Source organism: Leuciscus leuciscus, assembly GCF_965113295.1.
Source record: "Leuciscus leuciscus genome assembly, chromosome: 6".
Classification (NCBI taxonomy): domain Eukaryota; kingdom Metazoa; phylum Chordata; class Actinopteri; order Cypriniformes; family Leuciscidae; genus Leuciscus; species Leuciscus leuciscus.
In genome coordinates this window covers 1,993,743-2,020,855 of record NC_138730.1, presented here as the reverse complement: position 1 = coordinate 2,020,855, position 27,113 = coordinate 1,993,743, and the positions used below count along the sequence as shown (strand labels likewise).

Here is a 27,113-nt window from a genome sequence, read left to right as displayed (position 1 = left end):
CAGCTTGCCTGAAAGTTCGTCAAAGTGTGTGTCGAAGTAGTAGTTGGGAGGGTCAAACAGGCAGGAATGTTGCAGCTGGCTGGGATGATCAATCTCACATCCCTCGCAGTCGTCCTTCAGCTTGTCGGCGATGAGATGTTGCAGCAAAACCACGGTCGCGGCTTTTATGATTTTGAATCCAACGTCACTGAAACATCCGTCTGTGACGTCGAAGCCATGATTAGCAAGAGACACGGTGCTGACGATTTTAGGTGTGTCGTCCGATTCCCGATCGTTATGGAGCCTGACATTTTTGGCTGTCCCGTGGGGACAATCGCATTGGATGAACAATTCCATGTCTTTCTGGGGCTTGTTATGGTTACCCGGACCGCAGTCGAATTCATCGTCGGACGATTCCAAGTCTTTGCGAGGGTTGATGAGGTAAGTCAGGTTGTTGGATGGTGGAGGTGAAGGTTTAGTGCAACCGCAATCGCACTCGACCGCCAAATCCCAGTCTAAGCTGCGTTTGGTAGTTTTAGCCGGAGCCCAGTCGTTTTGGAGGTCCGATGGTTCAGGGTTGATAATGTTACCCGGAGCCCAATCGTTTTCAAAGCACGATTCCAAGTCTATGCGACGTTTGGTAGTTTTAGCCGGAGCCCAGTCTTTGTGGAGGTCCGATGGTCCGTGGGTGTCAGTCAGAGTATGGAGGGTAGCGTTGTCGTCGAGAATGCCGCCGAAAGAGATCCCGCAGCTGCACACATGAGCGGGTTCTGAAGCGCCGTCTTCAGCCATGGTTTATAAATGCTGCTTGGGAGGGTCTGGTCGCTGGAATTTATGGTCGTTGTAGTAAAAGGGGGGCGGGAGGCGTTGTAGCACTTCAGCTGTGATTTATAAACGACGTTTGGGAGGGGCTGACCTTCGAGCTTTATGATGGCTGTAGTGAATGGGCGTGGACGGCAGAGCGTATGTACTGCTGCGCGCGCATCTCTCAGGGTGGAACAGCTGCACTTTAATTTTGTTGTATTCGTCATGCATGTCGCACCATTTGAACATTTTGTTGATGATTGAAAAAACACTATTCAGCAGATCCAGATCGCACCACTTGAACAAAAATTGCATTTCATACAGATCGTGATGCTCGTTAGGCAGGACGGCCCCAAACCGTGTGTTGTTGAGCTTTGTCTTGTCTTTACAGCAGAATATGTAAACAGAATCATTCGGCTTCTTTTTAGTATGGTCACCTACCACGCGGTACCGGACATTCGGGGTTGCCCCGTCCCACTCCGCGATGTACAAAGGCTCCTCGCCGCCGTCGTTCAGGTCCCTCCAGACAAATTTGTAAAATAGAGACCAGTCTTTTTCAGGAAATACCACGCACGCGTCTTCCCCAGCCTGAAACTCGCCCACACCGTCAGTGGTGTAGAGCGTAACAACTCGAGTTGGTTTGTGAAATTTGTACCCGAATACACGGTTACTACACATCATAAATTCGCCTTTAGTCCATTCCGAAATTTCATGGAGAAAATTTGTCAAACGGATGTGACCGAAAGGTTTTCTCGGCGCCATAGTCAGACTTTCCATCATCCTGCTGCTCAGCCCCGCCTCTGGAGATTGAGGGGAGGAGGATAAACCGTCCATGCTCATGTAACTCATGTTTCTCTTTCTGGTGGTTGTAGAACACACTGACCCCATTTATATACACTGTTCAGGAATGTGGAGGGAGGGGTGGAGGGAGGGAGGGAGGGAGGGAGGGAGGGGTCCTGATATATAACAGTGTCTTCAAACAATTAAAACTAGCTGTCATATAGCCATGACGTATTATTTAATCACAGTGTCTTCAAACGATCAAAAGGCTTCAAAAACACTAACTGTCATGTTCAAAAGGCATCAAACTAGCTGTCAGATACCATCACATATTGTTATAACACTTTCTGTCAATATCAAAAGCCTTCAAAAGACTTCAAAAGACTTCAAAAGACATCAAAAGTCAAAACTAGCTGTCAAAACATGATCAAAAGCTGTCAAACTGTCAATCAAAAGTCAAAACTAGCTGTCAAAACATGATCAAAAGTCATACTAACTGTCAACCTGTCAATCAAAAGTCAAAACTAGCTGTCAAACTGTCAATCAAAAGTCAAAAGGGGCGGGACACCTGTCACCGGAAGGGGCGGGACACCGGAAGGGGCGGGACACCGGAAGGGGCGGGACATGTCACCGGAAGGGGCGGGACCTGTCACCGGAAGGGGCGTGGCACCTGTCAATCAATCATTTTTTGACAGGTGGTCCGTCATATCAACTACTGTTAAGGAAACAAATATATTGATCTGAAATATAGCAAATTAATTTAAAATTTAAAAAGCCCTCCCGCACTTACAATTGATTGGTTGGGTCCTTGTATGCGCTTCGTGAGGCACACTAGCACACACACACACACACACGCAAGGTCTCTCGCTCGCTCCCTCTCTCTACACGTTCTTCCGGCCGGTAGACGTAGAATCCACAGCTAGATCAATGAGAAGCCCTATGATTACAACGACCATCATTTGAAGTGTCACACAGTTCTGAAATGATCGTACATTATACGATTTTTTCCATTATTGATCGTACAGAGGTCAAAATTATCGTACAAATACGATAATTATCGTACATCTGGCAACACTGCTAATAAACAAGAAACACCTGAACACAATGAACCAATGAAAACGAGACACATGAAACAAGGAACCAATCAGAACATGTCTCATGAACAGGGGTGCACATGACAAGATCACATGAGGAGCAGGACTGTGAGAATTATACAAAATAAAAGACATGAAAACAAAGTAAACTAAACCTAGAACAGACGTGAAACTGCCTCACGGTGCAGCACTAAAGCAGATGAACTAGATGAAACAGATAGCCTGTGACCTAAGACTAAAAATACTTTTATTTTGAAATGACTGCTGAAGTGCATGTATACCCATAAACAGTTTACACCAATACACACACACTACATGCCGGCAAAATAACATCGTATACTAGATGTGTGGTTATTTTTCTGTTTAGGTGGTGTAATAGGCCCTCTGCTTAGTTCCATGTTTTTTTTAATATAATTTTCTTTTCTTTTGTTGGTTGTTTGTTTTGTCTCAATGCTAAATGTTTTGTTTTGTTTTGTTTTGTTATATGATTTAACATTCAAAGAAGCCACATCAAACTCTTTTACAAATGTTAACAGTTTATTTCCCGTGTAACAAACTAACATATACACATAAAATACTGTTATACTCACATTGTGGGTCACCTCTCTACTGGCAAACCCATTTGCAGCGACGGCTGCCATTTTAAAGCTTCTAATTGCCCAGTAGAAAGGGCACTTTCATTGTCAGTGACATCACAGGGGGAAATCAGGGAAACTATCATTTCTCAGACATTTTTCTTTGCAATGTTTAGACATCATTTTGTAATTAATAGTGTGATGCATAGGTTGCATGTTAATACCATTTGTTATAAATGGTATGTTCCAGAAGTGGGAGGAGCCTAACTATAAAAGTGTTTGGAGTGTGGGATCACTCCTTGTATTTTTGGGCCTGGATATTGGCATATATCGGATATTGACATAGAATACACATGTGAACCTCTTATGGATTTATATATATATATATATATATATATATATATATATTTATATATTTATGTATGTATATATAAATATATACATACATATATTATATATTACATATATATTACATACATATACATACATATATATTAGGGGTGTAATGATACACGTATTTATTATTGAGCCGTTCGGTACGAGGCTTTCGGTTCGGTTTTCGGTACGCATTTTCAAACCGAACGGTTCGTTGGACCATTTTTCCTATGTGTTTTTTCCAAATGTAGGCAAGGCGCGTTCTCATAAACGCCGGCGTGACCACAACATTGCCCAACATCAAATGGCAAACGTAATGCAAGCGGAACGAAACTGCTCGTTATTGTGTGTTTTGAAGGACCGTTTATCAGTTTGGACCAGTGCAGCGCGAGCCGATCGTGATCATGCGAGACTGTTACTACACAGCGCTAAAAAGAGATCCAGTAAAGAAAGCATTTGAATTCGCCACAGAATTCAAATGTCACAGAATATCTTCTGTCAGATAACATCTCCAAAATGTTAAATACCCTTTGACTAGTAACCAAAAGTCCAAATCATAGTCTCTGCTGCACCAATTCAACTGATATAAATACTAGTGTAGAACATTGCATAGAAACCGTGTCTATTCCTCGTTTAGTGAGATCAAATAATAAATCTAATGCAGGATCTAGGAAAAATCTAATTGTTATTAAAACAGAAAATGTTGCTATTAGTAAACAAAAACAATTTCTAAAGCTAGGTCTTCTAAACATTAGATCACTCACACCTAAGGCAGTTATTGTAAATGAAATAGTCACAGATAATAGCTTCGATGTACTTTGCCTTACTGAAACCTGGCTTAAACCAAATGATTATTTCGGTATTAACCCCCTGAGGTCTACGGTATCGCCGGCGATACCAGCTCGCTTTTTTTTTATTAGTGTAAAAGAAACTCATAAATACTCTGTTGACTTTGATTTTCCATAGGAGTTTCATACATCAATCGATTCTGTTAAATGTGTATTATTTTTGTGTAATCTCACAATAAAAACAAAGTGTTGTGCTTTTTGCCAAATAAAGAAAAATAAACACGAAGCGAGTTCTGCCTTCTCTCTGCCACTGAAGTCCATTCTGAAACGCGTCCGAAAATTAACAATAACTCAGCGAATACTCAGTCAAACAGACATACAGACACACAGGCATGAAGCTTGAATTCTCTTCTTTTAAATGAAGTAATTTATATAAAAAACAAATATTCTCATCTTGTGAAATCTGTATTAAAAGAGAGCGATTCCAGTCGACCTAATTACAGCTAATTCAGATGTAATGTGACTCCGCCCACGGAGAGCGCGCGCTATTCAAACGCAAATGGCTGAGGCAATCCTGTGAACGCCCCCATCAGCTCGAGAAAACACACAAGTTTATTTAGATCATTACTTGTTTACACCGTCTTGCAGCGCTGTGAGGAATAATACTAATGGAAAATGTCCCTCAGAAGTGCGGGTATATCGAGGAGCGAGCTGAGTAAGTTTTTTCCTTCTCACGTGAATTTCTTCACGTGGGTTTCTGTTTATGAATGAATAAACGGCAGAGATGCGCGCTGTTTACCACAGCTGGCAAAGACAGTTTAAATTTAAATCGCGTGTGTGAATGAATGATGATGTTTTAGCAAACTGTATTGCTATACTGAGATAAGTAAACATCGACTGAATGTTGAAATAAAATGTAGGCTATTTGTATAAGCAACGTATTAAACTGCAAATTAACAATATGCCCTAATATTTCATGAAAACAACGTTACAGTCAGACGAAATATGAAAGACAACATTTTGTTGACTAGATTTGGGTACAGTTTTTACTGTAGAATATACTGCCACATCAAATAAGCTTTTGTTTAGCAATTTCTATATATAAAATACTATTTTTGTCAAAAATAAAGTCATCAACTAAGATGTTAGCTGTTCCAATGTTGGTTATATTCAAACTAATGAATACATAGATAAAATGTAGGCCTATAATAATTTTTTTTACAAAGAAAGAGTACACTTGAAATATTGTTGAAATTGTAATTATTGTTGTAGCCTAATTGTAACCGTTTTAATAAAATAGCAAAACATATTTACAAGATAGATGTAAGCAAAATCTTAAATGGTCAATATAAGTCTTTTTCTAAATATATCTTTTGTCCTTGCATTGTGGCTCAGTCAGTGTCACACCTGAGTGAATGGCTCATCATTATGCAGAGTGGGTGTATTCTAAGGTGTAAACCACTCCTCGTTCACGCCCCCTCGCATATTGGCTTTCCAAGCAAAACCTGTTTTACATCAACTTAAATCAATGTATGGTTTTATGTGAACGATAAAGCAAGACTATTTTCACATAATTTTGAAGAAAAAACTATAGGCGACGACATCCAATAGTCAAAAGTCTTATTGCCACATATTTAGTATGTGTTTTGTGGCCTTATTTCAAAAACTTTAATTTTTAGTTTTTTCGATAACCACGCATAAACATTATTCTCTCAAAAATGAAAACATGTACATACATGTGGCTCACATATTATTGTAGTCCTGTTTGTGCTATATAGAGTGAATTTACACCTTTGCCATTAATATGTTTATAAGCAACTGAAAAAAGCACAAATGTCAGAGCATGTCAGAACACCCCCAGGGCCCAAAAAAACGCTCAGACTCCAGAGGGTTAATGAGTCTACTCCTCCTGGATACTGTTATAAGCATGACCCCTGTCTGATTGGTCGTGGCGGAGGTGTTGCAACCATTTATAAAGATTTTCTAAATGTTACTCAGAAAACGGGTTATACGTTTATTTCATTTGAAGTACTTGTACTAAATGTTACGCTCTTAGATGTTAGAAAAACATCCCTATTATCTCTAGCCTTGGCTACCGTATATAGACCGCCAGGGCCTTACGCTGATTTCCTAAAAGAGTTTGCAGATTTTCTCTCAGACCTATTAGTCAATGTCGATAAAGCATTAATTGTTGGAGATTTTAACATACACGTAGATAATCCAAATGATGCGTTAGGAGCTGCGTTTACAGATTTATTAAATTCATTTGGGGTCAAGCAAAACGTCACCGGACCGACACATCGTCTTAATCATACACTCGATTTAATTATATCACATGGAACCGATCCAACCGATATAGATATCATTCCACAAAGTGATGAAGTCACTGATCACTACATGGTAACTTGTATATTACGTACTGCTGTAATATGTCATGCGGCGTCGCGTTATCAACCAGGCAGAACAATCCTCCCATCCACCATAGATATTTTCTCAAATTGCTTATCTAATCTGTCTCAGCTGCCGCCTGAACCCAAACAAACAGATGAACTAGAAGAACTAACTAGCACTATGAGCACCATTCTCTCTAGAACATTGGATGTGGTTGCACCTATTAAATTAAAAAAGGTCAGAGAGAAAAATAAAGCACCATGGTATAACAATACTACGCATGCTTTAAAGAGAGAAACCCGTATTTTAGAGCGTAAATGGAAACAAACTAATTTAGAGGTCTTTCGAATCGCTTGGAAAGACAGTATGTCACGTTATAAAAAGGCCCTAAAAGCGGCCAGGGCTGAGCACCTCCGCAAACTAATAGAAAACAACCAAAACAATCCAAGGTTTTTATTTAACACCGTGGCTAGACTAACAAATAAACAGACGTCACCCGAACAAAATATCCCGTTACAGTTCAGTAGTAATGATTTCATGAACTTCTTCACTGAGAAAATAGAAAGCATCAGAACCACAATTGTAAATGTTCAATCTTCAATCGCGCATTATAATTCAGCTTCAATTATCACCCCGCAAGAACAATTACAGTGCTTTACAACTATAGAACAAAAAGAGTTAAATAAACTTATCACTTCATCTAAAACAACAACATGTTTATTAGATCCTATACCAACTAAACTACTGAAAGAAGTGTTACCTGTAGTGGAAGAGCCTCTCCTCAATATTATTAACTCGTCTTTATCTTTAGGTCATGTTCCAAGAACATTTAAACTGGCAGTTATAAAACCTCTCATTAAGAAACCACAATTAGATCATAATAATCTAGCAAATTATAGACCCATTTCAAATCTTCCATTTATGTCTAAAATATTAGAAAAAGTGGTGTCCGCTCAACTGGGCTCTTTCTTGCAACAAAATGATATCTATGAAAAGTTTCAGTCTGGATTCAGACCGCATCATAGCACTGAAACTGCGCTTGTTAAAATCACAAATGATTTACTTTTAGCTTCTGACCAAGGCTGTATCTCAATACTAGTTTTACTTGATCTTAGTGCTGCGTTCGATACTATAGATCATACATTACTCTTAGATCGACTACAAAATTATACTGGTGTTCAAGGACAAGCACTAAGCTGGTTCAAATCATACCTATCTGACCGCTACCATTTTGTCTATTTAAATGGAGAAAAATCGATCATAACTCCAGTAAACTATGGAGTGCCGCAGGGATCTGTGTTAGGCCCTCTGTTATTTTCAATATATATGATGCCACTTGGAAATATTATAAGGAAACATGGAATTAGTTTCCATTGTTATGCTGATGACACTCAAATATATATTTCATCACGGCCAGATGAAAACGCTAAATTTTCCAAATTGACAGAGTGTGTTAAAGATATAAAAGATTGGATGATGCGTAATTTTCTTTTATTAAATCCAGACAAGACAGAGGTAATACTTATCGGTTCAAAAAACCGCCCACAAAACATCGCACAATACAACTTTAACATCATAGGATGTCCTGTTACTTTATCCTCTACAGTAAAAGACCTGGGTGTCATACTCGATTGCAACCTGTCTTTTGAAAATCATATTTCATATGTTACAAAAACAGCCTTTTTCCACCTTAGAAACATTGCTAAGCTACGTAATATGCTATCAGTTTCTGATGCAGAAAAGTTAGTTCATGCATTCATGACCTCGAGACTGCATTACTGTAATGCTTTATTAGCTGGTTGTCCTGCATCCTCAATAAACAAGCTACAGTTAGTCCAAAATGCCGCCGCTAGAGTTCTTACGAGATCAAGAAAATATGATCATATAACAATAATTTTATCATCACTGCATTGGTTACCTATAAAGCTCCGTATTAATTATAAGATATTGCTACTGACTTATAAAGCCCTAAATGGCTTAGCTCCAGTCTATTTAACGGATCTTCTATCACCCTATAATCCATCGCGCTCTTTAAGATCACTAAATTCAAGGCTTTTGGTCATACCTAGGATATCCAGAACCACCAAAGGAGGGAGAGCATTTTCACATTTGGCTCCAAAACTCTGGAATAGTCTTCCTGATACTGTTCGTTACTCAGACTCGCTCTCCCAGTTTAAAACTAGATTAAAGTCGCATCTCTTCAGCCAGGCATTCTTATAATCCTACAGTTCAAACTACAATCCGGCCTCTAGCTCATAAATGGCAGAGGAGAACTGGCCCCCGACTGAGCCTGGGTTCTCCCAAGGTTTTTTTTTTTCTCCATTAGGTCACCTGATGGAGTTTTAGGACACCATTAGGTCACTTGATGGAGTTTTTCGGTTCCTTGCCACTGTTGCCTTTGGCTTGCTCAGTTGGGGATATTTTGGGGATATTTAATTTAATTTTATCAATCAATAAATTCCTCTTGAAAAAACTTTGTTGTATTATTTTAATTTAATACTGTGAAGCTGCTTTGATACAATCTGTATTGTGAAAAGCGCTATACAAATAAACTTGACTTGACTTGACTTAACAGAAGTAATAACATCGCTGCGAGATCTAGTGAGAAACATTCACATTTCTCCGTTATTAACGGATCAAACAGCGCTGACGTGGAAACCAGGAAGAAACGTGCCATGAATGAACTATCCAGTGTCCACAGATCAGCAACATTCACCATGGATTTACTGTAGTAACACTAACTGCAACTTTGGAAGTTTGGCAGGAATAGTAGGCTATAATGCCTTCAAGTAACATTACGTCGGTTTTATTTTGACATTATGAATAATAATTAATAAAGCATTAATAAAGAATAATTGCTGCCCTCAAATGTTAATCTGAACTAAAATAAACCTTTGTTTATAACTACTACAATATTACATTTCATTTTTTCCAAGGAGCTGTTTTGTTTTATATGCTCCTAAGAAGAGTCAATTATAGCTCCAGAATTGCTCAAAGTAAAACAAAAAAATTACTTTATGATGTTAGTTTTAATAAAAAAAAGAATAAAAAAAATTAAATCAAGGAAATTTCTCTGGCATTTCTTTCTTTTTTGCTGTATCAAAAACGTACCGAACCGTACCGAACCGTGACACAAGTGTATCGTATCGAACCGAACCGTGAATTTTGTGAACCGTTACACCCCTAATATGTATATATATATATATATATATATATATATATACATATCTTTTGCCTTTGTTTTTGTTTCTGTATATATTTTTGCTTGGGAATCACTTTTGCACCAAAATAAACACTCTGGATTGAGAATTCTTCTCCATCGTCATTGATTTTACACCTTCACCGACAATACACCTTAACACTACCTTTTACAAAACTTGTTTGATTGTCTTCTGCTTAAGGAAATACTTTTATTCCTTAATCTGATAATGTTAGTTTATACAATTATTCTTTGTTCATGTTAGTTCACAGGGGATTTGCTAATGTTAACAGAAAACTTTTGTATTTAAAAATGTATTAGTAAATGTTTAAACTTAAGGTTATTAAATGCTGTATAGTATTGCCCATCATTGGGTCATGTTAACTAATGTAGTTAATGTTAACAAATGAAACCTTACTGTAAAGTTTTAGCAAGTAGACAATGTGTCTGAAAACAACCGACATAAACACATTTGACCCAGTGACCAAACCAAGGGTAATATTGACATGAAAGAAACTTGAAGATTAAATTAAATGAATGTGTATACTAACATAAATAGATCAACGCTTTCAACCTTTTTATTTTTACAATGTTGGTAGTATATTTAAATGAACAATGTGTAGTGTTTCTCCATGTTACCTTTACCTTGATGTCCCTGTTTATTTGTCAGCAAAAGTCTGCTGGATGAAGATGAACATGTTAGTTGATCATCATAGATCTGAGTTAGCCTGGTAATACCAGACTCTGCTACTTCACTTTGCTTCGTATACAGAGTCTGGCATAGCATAATAGAGAAGTGTTTTCTCTCTCGCGGGGGGGCGCTTGTCTGAAGTTTAAAATCATTGGTTACCCGTAAGCCAATCACATAACGTTTGGTTATGGCGTGTGTTATGCGCATGCTCAGCCGCATCTAACTTCCACTGTAAACGCAAGTATGATGCAAAAACTAAACCATCGAGCGAAATACCGGAGTGAACATGGCTGTGAATGACTTTTGCAGATTATGTGAAGTAAATCTACGCATCCACGGTACAATCAGCGTCTACGTCACGGCTCTCAGCCCGCCCTCTGTTCGTTGATTGGCCCGGCTGTTTTCAGGCCGGTGGAAAACTGAAAGATAGGCTGCTATCTCAGACTGACTACAGGAGCGAAATGAAATTAGCGGAAGTAGGAAGTCTGACGTAGTCAGGCTAGATCTGAGTAGGGGTGGGGGAAAAAATCGATTCTAAGATGCATCGCGATGCAGACGTGGACGATTCTGAATCAATTCACAAATGTCAAAAAGATTCTTTTTTTCTCTAATAACATAATATTGACGGAACTCTAAAGCGGACGTGCAGTGCGCGGACAGTCTGTGGCGTGCACATAACAAAGACACGCACATAACAGAGACGCGCACATAACAGACACGCATGATTTCTGAGCGCCAAATTCGAACAGCACCCTCTTTGTTAAAAGCTAACGTATGGAAAATTGGCAATTTCATTGTGACCTATTTAGGATTTTTTGTATGAGAGCTGCTTTCTGTATTGTTTAGTTTTCACATCAATATGCTGTAAACCGATCTGTTATACACTGAAAAAAATAATTCATTGGATTTACTCAATTGAATAGTGGACATTGGTTGCACACAAATTGTTTGCTTTGGTAGCAACTTACACAATTGTGTTCCATCAACACAGATTATTCACGTTTAAACAACACAGACTATTCATGTTCAAACAACACACATGAACACAGACTATTCATGTTCAATCAACAAAGTAAATTATACTAAATATAAATTGATAAATCTTTTCAGTGCATGAATGAACCAATCTTAAATGCTAAGTTTACACACTCTTTCAGCCAAAGCATTTACTATTAATGTTGCTGAATCAGTCCACAACCTAACCAAATGCTCCACTCTTCTCCACAATGGTAACCCTCTGTAATTTAAATGGTTCTAATAATTTGAATGTAATTGAACATTAAACACAATTACACACTATCAAGTCTTCCCCTTTTCTAATTTTCTCAAAAACACATAAAATAACACTTAATTTCAACATTTATTCTCTCTTAATTCAGCCATATGCAAAGCATGCTGGGAACTAACAAGCACCGTCCAGTTTCAGTTAATGCAACACAAATCATTCATGTAATCCAACACAAATGGATTAAGTAAACTTCAATTTTACCTATATTTAAGCAGATTGAACACAATCAAATTAAGTTTGGACAAAATGTAAAGCAATTGTGTTGCTTATTTTAATCAAGCAATTTGAACAAGCAGCAAAAATCATTTTTTTTCAGTGTACGTACGTTATACGGCCCTCCATAATCACAGTATGTATCAGTGCAATGCCAGTCACAAAAAGCTACACTTTGACTGTGCTCTCTGCAGATGTTCATTCACTTTTTTTGTATAAGCTGTTTTTGATTGTGGTATACAGCAAACATTTGAAGTCATAACTCTTTATTATTTAGTTGTAGTGTATAAGTGCGGCTTTGTATGTTACTAATTATTCAGAATATGCGTAAGTCCACACGCATTATGTTTGTATGAGAGCTGCTGGTACATCACTCTATATTTTTGAACGAAAACTGTTTGTAATTTTGCTACAAGTACGCTGCTAGTACAGGCACACGTTTATTTTCCTGTTGGTTCTTTGCAATGTTGGGACATACAGTATGCTGGCAAATGTAACCTTACAGTTGACTTGCCAAATCACTTCCATTTGTTTTATTAATCAAATTAATATAGGATGTATTGGAAGTAAATTCTTTATGGGTCATCATAAATACTTTGCTTTAAAAGTACCAGGTTGTCAAAAAAAAAAAAAAGATGCATCGATAATCGTTACCCTCTGAATTGTAATCGAATTGAATCGTGAGGTGCCTAGAGATTCCCACCCCTAGATCTGAGTCATTTTCTCTTTCTGTCTTCAGTCTGAATAGATGCAGTATTACAGAGAAACAGAGTCTCATCCTGATTTCAGCTCTGAAATCAAACCTGTCACACCTGAGAGAGCTGGACCTGAGCGGGAATAAACTAGGAGACTCTGGAGTGAAAAACCTCAGTGATCTACTGATGAACCCACAATTTAAGCTGGATAAACTACAGTTTGTATCATTATACTGTACAGCAATTACAGTGTGACTGAAGTTTATTTATTTGAAGACAGCAGGGCTTATGTTTCATTGTTTATAGCAGAGTACTTTCTGGGTTTTCCCTATTGCTCACAGTTTTATGTGTTTTTTTATCTAGTTATTAATTGTTTAATTTTCAGCATTTGATACTATGTACTGATTGTGTACATGCAGAAATATGCCTTTTCAACAGATAATAAAGAAGAGAGACTCAAATAAATAGTTAAAAATGAAAGAGAAGAAACAGTGTCTTCCAGAACACAGAACTAGTGTGACTGGGTTTCAAAACAGACTATTGGAAACTAAATGCTGCTGTAGCTCTTCAATAAGATGATCATCATAGATGTGAACTATTGTTATTTCTCTGTCTTCAGTCTGAGTGATTGCAGTATTACAGAGAAACAGAGTCTAATCCTGACTTCAGCTCTGAAATCAAACCCGTCACACCTGAGAGAGCTGAACCTGATCGGGAATGAACTAGGAAACACAGGAGTGAAGCACTTATGTGCCGTACTGAAGGATTTACACTGTAAACTGGAGAGATTGAGGTCAGTCATATTCACATACAAGAATCAAAATGCTTAAAATCACTTCAACAGTTTAAACTAAAACACTTTAACATTGTATTTGTACAAACTTAGTATTGTGTGATCTGGTGAAATAAAGATGAAGATCTCTCTTCCTCTGTCTGCTTTATTTGCTTATGAAGATGATGTGACTTTACAGAATAAAGAGTTCCCTTTCGAGGGAACTCGGAACTGCGTCTGTGACGACACTATGGGAACGTCCTTCAGCGTAGCACGTCTGAATTCATGAATGAAAACTAATCCAATCCTATTGGCGTTGCGTGATGACGTAGCGTGTGACGGCATATACGGATCTGTACAAAAGAACGCCGGCAAACAGAAAAGTCAGCTTTTTGCTATTCAGCAAGCGCTCTGTGTGTGTGAAACAAGTCTGTCCTATTTGGTGTTGTATGTCCTGTAAAGTCTGCATTGCAATATAGAATCTAGGGGCTCGGATTTCGCGTTTGCTGAGGCAGCGCGTAGATTACGAGTCTACTCTGCAATAAAGATTCTGTGGCTTGGATCTCGTGTTTGCCGAGGCAGCGCGTAGATTTAAACTCTGCATTTCAATACAGAATCTAGTATCTCGGATCTCGCGTTTGCCGAGGCAGCGCGTTGATTACGAGTGTACTTAGCAATAAGATTCTGTGGCTGGGATCTCGCGTTTTGTCGAGGCAGCGCGTAGATTTAAGGTCTGCTTTGCAATACAGAATCTAGTAGCTCGGATCTCGCATTTGCCGAGGCAGTGCGTTGATTACGAGTCTACTTTGCAGTTTGCGATACGATTCTATGACTGGCATCTCGCGTTTGCCGAGGCAGCGCGTAGATTGAAGGTCTGCATTGCAATACAGAATCTAGTAGCTCGGACCTCGCGTTTGCCGAGGCAGCGCGTTGATTACGAGTCTATTTGCAGTTTGCAATAAATATTCTGTGTGGGTGCTATAGGCATGCAGTCAGTCCCTGAAGGGTGCTGGCTGTGTTCAATGAGAAATAACTCGCTGCACACAGTGCGTTTCGGGTGTCTCAGCCGCGCCTGTTGACTTTCTTCTCGAGAGATGAAAGCCAAATTTATTGTGAACGCCTCGAATCTCGTGTTTGTTGAGGCAGCGCATTAAGGGCCTGCAATAAAAGGGACACACGCGATCCGGGAAATAATACTGTTTGGGTGCGAGGCATTCACAGTCTGTTCATTGTGAAATAACTCGCCGCACACAGTCATGCGTTTCGGGTGTTTCAGCCTCGCGCCTGTTGACTTTCTTCTCGAGGGATGAAAGCCAATTTGTAACGGCTCGCGTTTGCCGAGGCAGCGTGTAGTAGATTGTATAAATAAATATTATTCTGGTGTTTATGGAACTATCCAGTGTTTATGGCTGCATTTAATTCTGAAGAATTAAAATAATTAAAATATTATCTGACTTTAGAACTTGGTTAGATATTTGAATTCAGCCTACCATCTGAAGGAGAGTGTCGCTTCTAGAAGTCCCCCTCAAAAAAAAAAAAAAAAAGCAAAAGCTGAGCTTGGGACTCTAGGCGGCGCTCTCGCCCAAGCCTCCTCAGAAGACGGATCTGAGGACTGTCCTTCAGGCCAGGAAGGCGTCGGGAGAGAGGTCCTAACTCATGTGAGACCTTGGAGGGCTGCCCCCCCCCCCCCCCCCCAAAAAAAAGAGAGCGATCGAGATCCCCCCTCTCACCGGGCCCTCAGGAAACTGGTGTCAGCATCCCGCCAGTAGTTGCGCTTCGGGACAAATCAGTTTCCAGCGAACGCACGCTGCTCTGTCTGCCCCAAGAGCTTGCGGCCAGGCAGCGCTGGCGTCCGCACACCGAGAGTCGTTTTCGATTATTCCCTGCCGGTCCTCCGCTTCAGGGTATCGTCAAGGGCTCTCACAAGACACTTGACACCAGCACTTAGGGGCTAGTTCCCTTGCTGAATTTTGTCGAGGCATGGCAACGTCTCCCCAATATTTCTCCATGGGTCCTGCGCACTGTTGAAATAGGGTAGAGGCTGCAGTTCCGGGTCTGCCCACCGAGGTAAGTATCAAAGGGGTGGTTTGGACTGCAGTAGACCCAGAGCAGGGTCTGGTGTTAGAACAGGAAGTTCACTTGCTGCTGGCAAAAGGGGCCATGGAGCATGTTCCCCCACCAGTCAGGGAGTCCGGATTCTACAGCCGCTACTTCATAGTTCCCAAGAAGGATGGAGGGTTGCGTCCACTTTTAGATCTGAGGCACTTGAATCGGTCTCTGAGGAGGTTCAGGTTCAAGATGCTCACTATTCCCATCATCGTGAGTCAAATCCAATCCGAGGATTGGTTTGTCACAACAGATCTAAAGGACGCGTACTTTCACATCTCCATCCTTCCATCACACAGGAGTTTCCTGAGGTTCGCTTTCGGGGGCGACGCGTACCAATATCGGGTTCTTCCATTCGGCCTAGCACTCTCCCCTTGCACGTTCACCAAGTGTATGGATGCAGCCCTGGCCCCGCTAAGGCTCCATGGCATCCGTGTGCTCAATTACATCGACGACTGGCTTATCCTGGCACAGTCTCGAGCACTGGCAGTTCGGCATCGAGATGTCGTCCTTGGCCACATCCAGCGCTTGGGGTTGAGGCTCAACACGAAGAAAAGCGTGTTGACACCCACCCAACGGTCTACGTTCCTGGGGGTGGTCTGAGACTTGACGACGACGCAAGCAAAAATGTCTCCTGCACGCATCGAGTCCATACTGACCACAGTAACCAGAGTGAAGCTAGGCCAAGCCATCACAGTGAAACACTTCCAGAGAGTGTTGGGTCTCATGGCAGCAGCGTCCAGCGTGATACCTTCTGGCCTGCTGCACATGAGGGCCCTGCAGTGGTGGTTGAAAGCCAAGGGGGTTTTCCCCGAGGGGAAATCCAATCCGCATGATAAGGGTTACGTGCAGATGCCTTCGTTCCCTATCAATGTGGAAGAGACCTTAGTTTCTGTCCCTAGGTCCCAAGTTGGGAGCGTCATGTCGCCGTAGAGACATTTTCGACAGACGCCTCCCTCAAGGGCTGGGGCGCGGTCATGGACGGCCGCTTTACGAGAGGTCTCTGGTAGGACCATCATTCCTCATGGCATATAAATTGCCTGGAAATGTTGGTGGTGTTCCGAGCTCTGAGGAGTTTTCTGCCAGACCTCCAAGGTCGCCACGTTCTCGTGAGAACCGACAATATGTCAGTGGTGTCCTATTTAAACCGCCAGGGGGGTCTGAGGTCGCGCCCTCTGTGAAGACTGGCGCATCAGATCCTCCTGTGGTCCCAGTAGAGACTGTCGTCTCTCAAGGCGATGTATGTCCCGGGGGACCAGAACCAGGGAGCAGACATGCTGTCGAGGCAGGGGCTGAGGCCCGGGGAATGGAGACTCCACCCCAAGACGGTGGAGTTGATATGCGAGAAGTTCGGCCCAATGGAAGTGGACCAATTTGCGTCTCGAGAGATGACACACTGTCCAATGTGGTTTTCCCTCACGCATCCAGCCCCGCTGGGGTTGGATGCCATGGTGCAGACATGGCCAAGGCTGCGTCTGTATGCATTTCCCCCGATCGCTCTGCTACCGGGAGTTCTGGAAAAGGTTTGTTGAGACGGAGTCAGCCTACTGTTAGTAGCCCCGTTGTGGCCGGACACGAGGAGGTTGTACGGCCTTAAGTGGAATGTGTTTTCCACTTGGTGTAGAGAGCGTGCGTTGGACCCATTTAACTGCCCGGTGGCTTCAGTACTAGAGTTCTCCAAGACCGCTTCTCTGCTGGGTTTACCCCTGTCCACACTCAAGGTGTACGTGGCAGCCATTGCGGCTTTCCATGCTCCTCTGAGTGATGGGCCTCTGGGGAGGCATCAGCTGGTCGTACGTTTCCTCCACGGGACCTGGAGGATAAGACCAATGACTCGTACCAGGATTCCTACCTGGGACCTGGCGGTGGTTCTCGAAGGGCTGGTTGAGGCCCCCTTCGAACCTCTGTAGTCGGCTGAGGCAAGAACCTGACTCTTGAGATGGCCTTTCTCCTTGCCATCACCTCTCTTAAGAGGGTAGGGGACCTCCAGGTGCTCTCGGTGTCCCCGCAGTGCCTGGGGTTTGCTCCTGGGAGAGTTAAGGCCATCCTGCACCCCAGTTTGGGCTATGTCCCTAAGGTGCCGTCTAATTGGCGAGGTCAACGGTTCTGCAGGCGTTTCATCCCCCACCTCATGTGACGGCGGAAGACGGAAGACTTAATTTGCTCTGGCCTTTCAGAGCACTGGATATATATATATATTCAGAGGTCTTCACAGTGGAGGAAGGCGGACCAGTTGCTGGTGTGTTTCGGGTCCCCTAAGTAGGGGCTCTCCGCCTCTAAGCAAAGTAGCAAACCATCAGCAATTGGATCGTTCAGGCTATTTCCCTGGCCTATCAGGTGCGCAATTTGCCTTCACCTGTGCCCGTGAGGGCTCACTCTACCAGAGGCATGGCGTCCTCTAGAGCCCTCATTTCAGGGGCTCCTATCCATGACATATGTGAGGTGGCTGGCTGGGCCACTCCGCACACATTCATGACATTCTGGACCTTCCCTCTACACCGGCGCACGAGTGCTCTCGTCCTAGTTGTGCCTGGAGACAGCTTCACACTGGACAGGCGGGGTTTCGTTGTGGCATAGTGGGTATCTCGTTCCCATAGTGTCGTCACTGACACAGTTCGAGTTCCCTCGAAAGGGAACGTCTCGGGTTAAGTATGTAACCCTTGTTCCCTGAGAAAGGGAACGAGACACTGCGTCGGTTCGCCACGCCTCACCCCGCCTGGAGCGACTTGCTTCATAGCAAAGCTGACTTTTCTGTGTGCCGGCGTGCTTTTGTATAGATCCGTATATGCCGTCACACGCTACGTCATCACGCAATGCCAATAGGATTGGATTAGTTTTCATTCATGAATTCAGATGTGCTATGCTGAAGGGCGTTCCCATAGTGTCGTCACCGACGCAGTGTATCGTTCCCTTTCTCAGGAAACAAGGGTTACATACGTAACCCAGGATGTTTTCTTTTCTTCTGTCTTATTTTCTTCTCTCTCTCTGTTAATGTAGTTTAAGCTACTGTTATATGACAGATGAAGGTTGTTCTGATGTGACTTCAGCTCTGAAATCAAACCCGTCACACCTGAGAGAGCTGGACCTGAACTGGAATAAACCAGGAGACTCTGGAGTGAAAAACCTCAGTGATCTACTGATGAACCCACAATTCAAGCTGGAGAAACTACAGTTAGTATCATTATACTGTACAACAATTACAGTGTGACTGAAGTTTATTTATTTGAAGACAGCAGGGCTTACGTTTCATTGTTTATAGAAGTGCACTTTCTGGGTTTTCCCTATTACTCACATTTTTATGTGTTTTTTTATCTAGTTAGTAATTGTTTAACCCTCTGAGGTCGAGAAACGCGCCGACGTGTTTTGCTGGATTTCTTTCACATAGCAGCAACATAAACTTAAATTACTCCGTCATTTATGGTTATACAGAAAAAAGAAATATAAAAAAATTATCTGTGATATTTCTACTTTTGTATGTGTCCACTTACAATCAAATCAAAACATTGTGCTTTTGTAAAATAAAGAAAATAAACAGGGTGTGCGTTCTGCCTCTCCGTCGCGGTGAACTTTTTTTTCTTGAGCACGTCTATAAACTGAAACAAAACTCAGCGAATACTTGTCACACATTTATGAGCCATATACCTTTATACACATTTAAGTGTGTACTTTTAAATGATCGGATTCAAACTGAAAACAAATATTCTCTGTTTAAGTAATTTGTATAAAACCAACAGGATGTCCAGTATCTCAAACGCTTGCTAATTACTTTTTAATTCGACACGCCCACTCGCGCAAAAGTGATTCACATGCAAATCTCCACATGGGACGCGAACGCCCTCGTTACCTCAAACACAAAACACCCAAAAACTTCACAAGTCTCTGCTTTTCGTAGAGTTTGGAAGACACGTCTGAGCTTACATTGGATTTACCCCCAGAAGAAGAAGAACGCGATTTGAAGACAAGAAAGATGTAAGGTAAGAAATTCTTACTTATTAGTTTATGGTATTGTTGCATAAACTTCACATTGCAGTTGAACTGTTGCTAGATATATGGTGAATATTATACTATTTAGACCCGTGTTTACTGTTAAATACTGTTTGTGGATATCTGCTCAAACTGTATAACCATAATGTTTAATATTTTGGAGCGCGATGGCGTTTGAATGTATCATATTTTGGAGCGCGCTGTGCGTTTGAATGTATCATATTTGGAGCGCGATCGCGTTTGAATGTATCATATTTTGGAGCGCGCTGTGGGTTTGAATGTATCATATTTTGGAGCGCGATCGCGTTTGAATGTATCATATTTTGGAGTGCGCTGTGCGTTTGAATGTATCATATTTTGGAGCGCGATTGCGTTTGAAAGGAAAAATGCACCAGACATTAGGCTTTATGTTTTTACTATTATCTCATTTCATATCATCATAACGAATGGAAACATTTGAAGTAACATATGATAATCAATATATTTTTCTCTAGCGTAGTTGTTCTTGAAATCTTTTGGAAGATTTAATTTATTGTTATTATTATTTTATGCAGCACTGCGTAGCCTATGCCTACAAGGCACAACAAACCTGGTGTTCATTATATATTGTTGGAAGTGTGTGTGTGTGTGTGTGTGTGTGTGTGTGTGTGTGTGTGTGTGTGTATTCTGTGAATTTTAAAAAGAAATTTTAACCAGAAAAATCTAAAATCTATTCCCAAAATCGTGCAGCCCTATAGTTTCTCTTGATATCAGTATGTTCACAGTTTTTTCTTTTTCTTTCAGGGACCAGATGCAACTGAGTCCTGCTGACTTCAACATTCACATGAGTCTCTGTACATGAACATGGTAAAGTGAAAATCAAACACCTTGGAAATTAAAGGTATGTACAATGTTTTTAGGAATGGCACAAAGGTCTCTGTCTTTGGATCATTGTTTTCAATGTGCTCTTTTGTCATTTGTTGTGTATTTTTGGATTATGTTGTGTTGTAAATAAATCCAAACAATCTAAAAGCCATTCTTTTTTAAATCTCCTCATTCTTTGTGCAAGGTTGCTCTGAATGACAGGGCCTGATAGCTCCTAATAGGGCAGTTAGGGGAGTGTCTTTGTCTTTCTCAGGTGTTGAAGGCTTACATATTCATGAGATGATCACGCCTTTTCGCATAAGGCTTTTTCACACAAAACACGTCTTCGAAATTTAAAATCAATATATTGTCTTATCTGAATGAGCAGTCAGGGTGATTTTCACATAGTTTTGGAGCAAATATTCTAGGCTACGTCATACAATTTTCAAAAGTCTTGTGAAGAAATAATCAGTATGGGTTTCATGGCCTTATTTCAGTGAGAATTTTTTTTTGTATTTTCACAAACCACGCATAAATGTCATTATCTCAAAACTACAAACTTTTACATACATGCTGCTGATATATTATTGTAGCAGAGTTTGTGCTGAATACAGTGTAATAAGACTTTAGCCATGACAATGTCACAAGTAACAGAAAAAAACACAAATGTCAGAGCATGTCAGAACACCTCCAGGGCCAGAAAACAGCTCAGACCTCAGAGGGTTAATTTCCAGCATTTGATACAATGTACTTTGTGTACATGCAGAAATCTGCCTTTTCAACAGAGAATAAAGAAGAGAGACTCAAATAAATAGTTAAAAATGAAAGAGAAGAAACAGTGTCTTCCAGCACACAGAACTAGTCAAGTCAAGTCATCCTCTTTTATATAGCGCTTTTAACAATGTAGATTGTTTCAAAGCAGCTTTACAGAGATAAATGTATAATTTATGGTAATAGAGAGTTTTCAGCTAATGTTATATTTGATTGATTCGCTTCCGTTGCAATGATCATTTGTTATTAAATTAGGGGCCGCTAAGACGGCACCATTCTCTCTACACAGACTTTAAACGCGAACCTGTGAGAAACGCTGATGGCGTTCACATGTGCATCAAGAATTGGTTCTATAGTTATGTGCGTTTGAATATACACTCACCTAAAGGATTATTAGGAACACCATACTAATACTGTGTTTGACCCCCTTTCGCCTTCAGAACTGCCTTAATTCTACGTGGCATTGATTCAACAAGGTGCTGAAAGCATTCTTTAGAAATGTTGGCCCATATTGATAGGATAGCATATTGCAGTTGATGGAGATTTGTGGGATGCACATCCAGGGCACGAAGCTCCCGTTCCACCACATCCCAAAGATGCTCTATTGGGTTGAGATCTGGTGACTGTGGGGGCCATATTAGTACAGTGAACTCATTGTCATGTTCAAGAAACCAATTTGAAATGATTCGAGCTTTGTGACATGGTGCATTGTCCTGCTGGAAGAAGCCATCAGAGGATGGGCACATGGTGGTCATAAAGGGATGGACATGGTCAGAAACAATGCTCAGGTAGGCCGTGGCATTTAAACGATGCCCAATTGGCACTAAGGGGCCTAAAGTGTGCCAAGAAAACATCCCCCACACCATTACACCACCACCACCAGCCTGCACAGTGGTAACAAGGCATGATGGATCCATGTTCTCATTCTGTTTACGCCAAATTCTGACTCTACCATCTGAATGTCTCAACAGAAATCGAGACTCATCAGACCAGGCAACATTTTTCCAGTCTTCAACTGTCCAATTTTGGTGAGCTCGTGCAAACTGTAGCCTCTTTTTCCTGTTTGTAGTGGAGATGAGTGGTACCCGGTGGGGTCTTCTGCTGTTGTAGCCCATCCGCCTCAAGGTTGTGCGTGTTGTGGCTTCACAAATGCTTTGCTGCATACCTCAGTTGCAGGGTTGGGGAGTAACGGAATACATGTAACGGCGTTATGTAATCAGGATACAAAAATCCAGTAACTGTAATCCGTTACAGTTACGTCAAAAAACGTAGTAATCAGATTATAGTTACATTTTGAAAAAAGGGGGAATACTTTCAGGATTACAATGGTTTCATTTAAAACTAAATAAATAAGTAGTTTGGCATAATAACACTATATTAAGCGCTGCTTGATTATACAGTAGTTCCTGGTTCTGTTGCCAGTAATGACTCACGTGTGCCACACGCTGGTGCATGTGCTAATAACAGCTTTCTACAATCTCCTCAGACGCAGATTGAATCACTGCTGCTAGTTGAAACGATGCTGCCTGCGGGTAATTCGCTTTTAATTCATGGAAATTCCGCTGCTATTTTGTAGAAATTAGGAGAGTAGCTTTTTTAGTACCCAAAATGTCCTTTCTTATCTTTTCTCGCGTAACGGGATGTTCGCTGTCTAGGTAACGTAGGGGAACTCCCACTGCCAACGCCCCACGTCCAGTCAGGCAAATTAAGAAAGATCACGGCTTTAGTCAACATGTAGGCCTATTTTAAAATAAACTAATATGTAGATTGTGTAAAAATTTTAAATGTTGTGTTTTAATTTTTTTGTTAAAAATTCATTAAAAATAAAACAAAATAATCTGTAATACCATACATTAGCCACTAGATGTCTGTATAGCCCTTTACATAAATATATATTCAGGCATGTGTGTATATTTAGCAAATATTGTACACTGGACCAAATTCTTAATAAAAAATAAATAAAAAACACATTTTTAATAATATTTCTTCTTGCTTGACTTTATTTATATACGTGACCTTGAAGTAATCCCAAAGTAATCGGTACATTACTTTCATATTATAGTACTTGGATAACGTTACTGAATACTTTTTTTATGAAGTAATTTGTAACTGTAACGGAATACATTTTTAAAGTAACCCTCCCAAGCCTGCTCAGTTGTAACGAGTGGTTATTTCAGTCAAAGTTGCTCTTCTATCAGCTTGAATCAGTCGGCCCATTCTCCTCTGACCTCTAGCATCAACAAGGCATTTTCGCCCACAGGACTGCCGCATACTGGATGTTTTTCCCTTTTCACACCATTCTTTGTAAACCCTAGAAATGGTTGTGCGTGAAAATCCCAGTAACTGAGCAGATTGTGAAATACTCAGACCGGCCCGTCTGGCACCAACAACCATGCCACGCTCAAAATTGCTTAAATCACCTTTCTTTCCCATTCTGACATTCAGTTTGGAGTTCAGGAGATTGTCTTGACCAGGACCACACCCCTAAATGTATTGAAGCAACTGCCATGTGATTGGTTGATTAGATAATTGCATTAATGAGAAATTGAACAGGTGTTCCTAATAATCCTTTAGGTGAGTGTATGTGCGCAGGTTTGTAATCAGGGTTCAAAATGACTTAGGACTCTTGGGGGGGTCCCCTAAAATTTAATTCTTAAATTATTAAAAATTCTGAAGACTACCTTGCTACACTATATACTGTAGGCAAAATTATATGGACCAATGTTGAAGGTGGGATAATGGTCTTGGGATGTTTTTCATGGTTTGGGCTAGGCCCAGTATTGTAGTGGTGTCTGGAGAAGTGGCTATAATCTAACAGGTAAACCTCTAACTCTGGAGCAACAAAGTTACAAGTTATATTTCCTCTTTTTTCTCTCCATGATGCAGGATTCTAAATTAAGAAAAATAATATTAGCTTCCTAGATAGCTTACCAAGCTCTCATATACTCATTCATGCTCAAATCACATTCACTTTAATCAACTCACAGACTTGAATTAAGTCCTGGTTATCTTTTGTAATCACTGACTGGACAAGTAGGTTGTTATGCTAGCTTTGAATAACTAGTCTAGCTGCTAGGTCTGCTATGGAAGCTTGTTTCCACCACAGAATAAAACATTTTAAAAGATAATTGCGACTTTTTATCTCGCAATTGCGACTTTATTTCACGCAATTCTGACTTTATATCTCGCAATTCTGAGAAATAAAGTCAGAATTGCGAGATATAAAGTCAGAATTGCGTGAAATAAAGTCGCAATTGCGTGTTATAAAGTCAGAATTTCGAGATATAAACTAACAATTGTGATATATAAAGTCCAATTCTAAGGAAAAAAAAGACGGACTTTTTTTTTTTTTACCTTTATAACACGCAATTGCGACTTTATATCATGCAATTCTGACTTTATATCTCCCAATAGGGGTTATGCGCAACTTACTTCCGGGTTCTACAAAACAGATATAACTACTTCCGGTCGTCAGCTACTGAGGTAAACACAGCGTAGGAATGGCGACCTTTTATAGCCGGTGTTTACAGGAGCTACCCATTCTATCCATTTCAGATGTACATCGTATTGCTAAACGGACTTCCAGAGCCCCGAGTACTCCGTTAGATAAAGGATTTAAGTTTTACACCTCCTCATTTATTCATGATTATGAAGGTATGTAAGTTAGTATGTAGCTTTTGCTAATGGCACCCGATGTAGAGTTAGCTAACTATCAGCAAGTTAGTTTAGACTTGTATGCTATCATAGTAGTTTAACCTTTTATATTTGCTTGCAGACGATTAAAACAATCAAATGAAGACTGCATTTTATTTTTTTTCTAAAAAACATTTTTCTGATACTTAAGCATTCGTGACATTTTAATTAAAACAGAAATAAAATTTGTTTTCTAAAAAAGCGAAAAATAAGTTACCTCCATAGACAGTATGGTTACCTCAGAGATCATCTACTGCTGCAGATGCGTACGGTAGTGCAAACCGGAAATGCTTATATCTGTTTTCCGGTTCGAACGTTGGGCGTTCCGCATAACCCCTATTGCATATTATAAAGTCAGAATTGCGAGATATAAATATGCAATTCTGAGAAAAAAAGTCAGAATTTCAAGTATATTTCTCGCAATTGCCAGTTTATATCTCATAATTCTGACTTTATAACACGCAATTGCGACTTTATATCACGCAATTTTGTGGTAAAGGGATCCTCCATAGGGAGAGACTAGTTTGCACTTCAGCACTGCGTTGTCATCGGGTCCAGGCGGAGGTCCTTCGTCAGATCTGGATACGGCCTGGATCCAGCAGGCTGCGGGAAAACCTTGGGATAAACAAAGACACTAAAATTAGCATAGATGCCATTCTTCTTATGATGTAACGAGTACATCAGGATTTATGGGAAGTGTTCCCAGTTCCGGCTGATCTAATCTATGCAGCCTAACATTGAATTATAGAAGTCTATAATGTATTATGTGAATGCTAGGTCAAAGAGATGTGTCTTTAATCTGGCTTTGAACTGACAGAGTGTGTCTGCTTCCCGGACAATGGTAGGAAGACTGTTCCAAAGTTTTGGTGCTAAATAGGAAAAGGATCTACTGCCAGCGGTCGATTTTGATATTCTAGGTATTATTAACTGGCCGGAATTTTGAGATCGCAATAGACGTGAATGACTATAATGCGTTAAGAGCTCGCTCAAGTACTGTGGAACTAAACCATTTAATGCTTTGTAAGTAATCAGCAATATTTAAAAATGTATGCGATGTTTAATAGGCAGCCAATGCAGTGTTGACAGAACCGGGCTAATATGGTCATACTTCCTGGTTCTGGTAAGAACTTGAGCTGCTGCGTTTTGGACCAGCTGTAATTTGTTTATTAAAGGAATAGTTCACTTTAAAATGGGGTGGTGGTGGCGCAATGGATAAGACACATGCCTTTGGTGTGAGAGACCCGGGTTCGAATCCACTGTGAGACACCAATGTGTCCCTGAGCAAGACACTTAACCCCTAGTTGCTCCAGAGGCGTGCGACCTCTGACATATATAGCAATTGTAAGTCGCTTTGTATAAAAGCGTCAGCTAAATGAATAAATGTAAATGTAAAATGAAAATTCTGTCATCAAATACTCACCCTCATGTTGTTTCAAACCTGTATGAATGTCTTTCTTCTGCTGAACACAAAGGAAGATATTTAGAAGAATGTCAGTAACCAGACAGTTTCTGGGTGCCATTGACTTCCATAGTATATTTTTTTCCTACTATGGAAGTCAATGGGACCCAGAAACTGCCTGGTTACTGACATTCTTCTAAATATCTTCCTTTCTGTTCAGAAGAAGAAAGAAATTCATACAGGTTTGAAAAAACATGAGGGTGAGTATATGATGACAGAATTTTCATTTTAAAGTGAACTATTCCTTTAAGCGTGCAGGGCAACCACCCAATTGAGCATTACAATAATCTAGCCTTGAGGTCATGAACGCATGAACTAATTGTTCCGCATTTGTCAATGAGAGCATATGGCATAATGGAAAAATGCAGTTTTACAGATACTAGACACGTGACTTTCAAATGAAAGGTTGGTATCAAAGAGCACACCCAGGTTCCTAACCGACGACGAAGACTTGACAGAGCAGCCATCAAGTGTTAGACAGTATTCTAGATTATTACGTGAGGACGTTTTTTTGTCCAATAATTAGAATCTCTGTTTTTTCAGAGTTAAGTAGTAGGAAATTTAAAAGAATGTTGTGGTCGACAGTGTCAAATGCAGCACTAAGATCGAGTAA

General features: G+C 40.5%; 1 protein-coding gene across 2 annotated transcripts in view; it reads left to right on the top strand.

Annotated features, from left to right (window-relative positions):
- Positions 1 to 27,113, top strand: part of LOC309501906 (uncharacterized protein) — a 482,458-nt gene that overhangs the window by 367,626 nt on the left and 87,719 nt on the right. For both annotated transcript variants that reach the window (XM_082174162.1, XM_082174161.1), the window contains 3 exons: positions 12,917 to 13,090; positions 13,492 to 13,665; positions 18,748 to 18,921. In XM_082174162.1, coding sequence (XP_082030288.1) covers positions 12,917 to 13,090; positions 13,492 to 13,665; positions 18,748 to 18,921 — 522 coding nt within the window. The remainder of the gene's footprint in view (positions 1 to 12,916; positions 13,091 to 13,491; positions 13,666 to 18,747; positions 18,922 to 27,113) is intronic.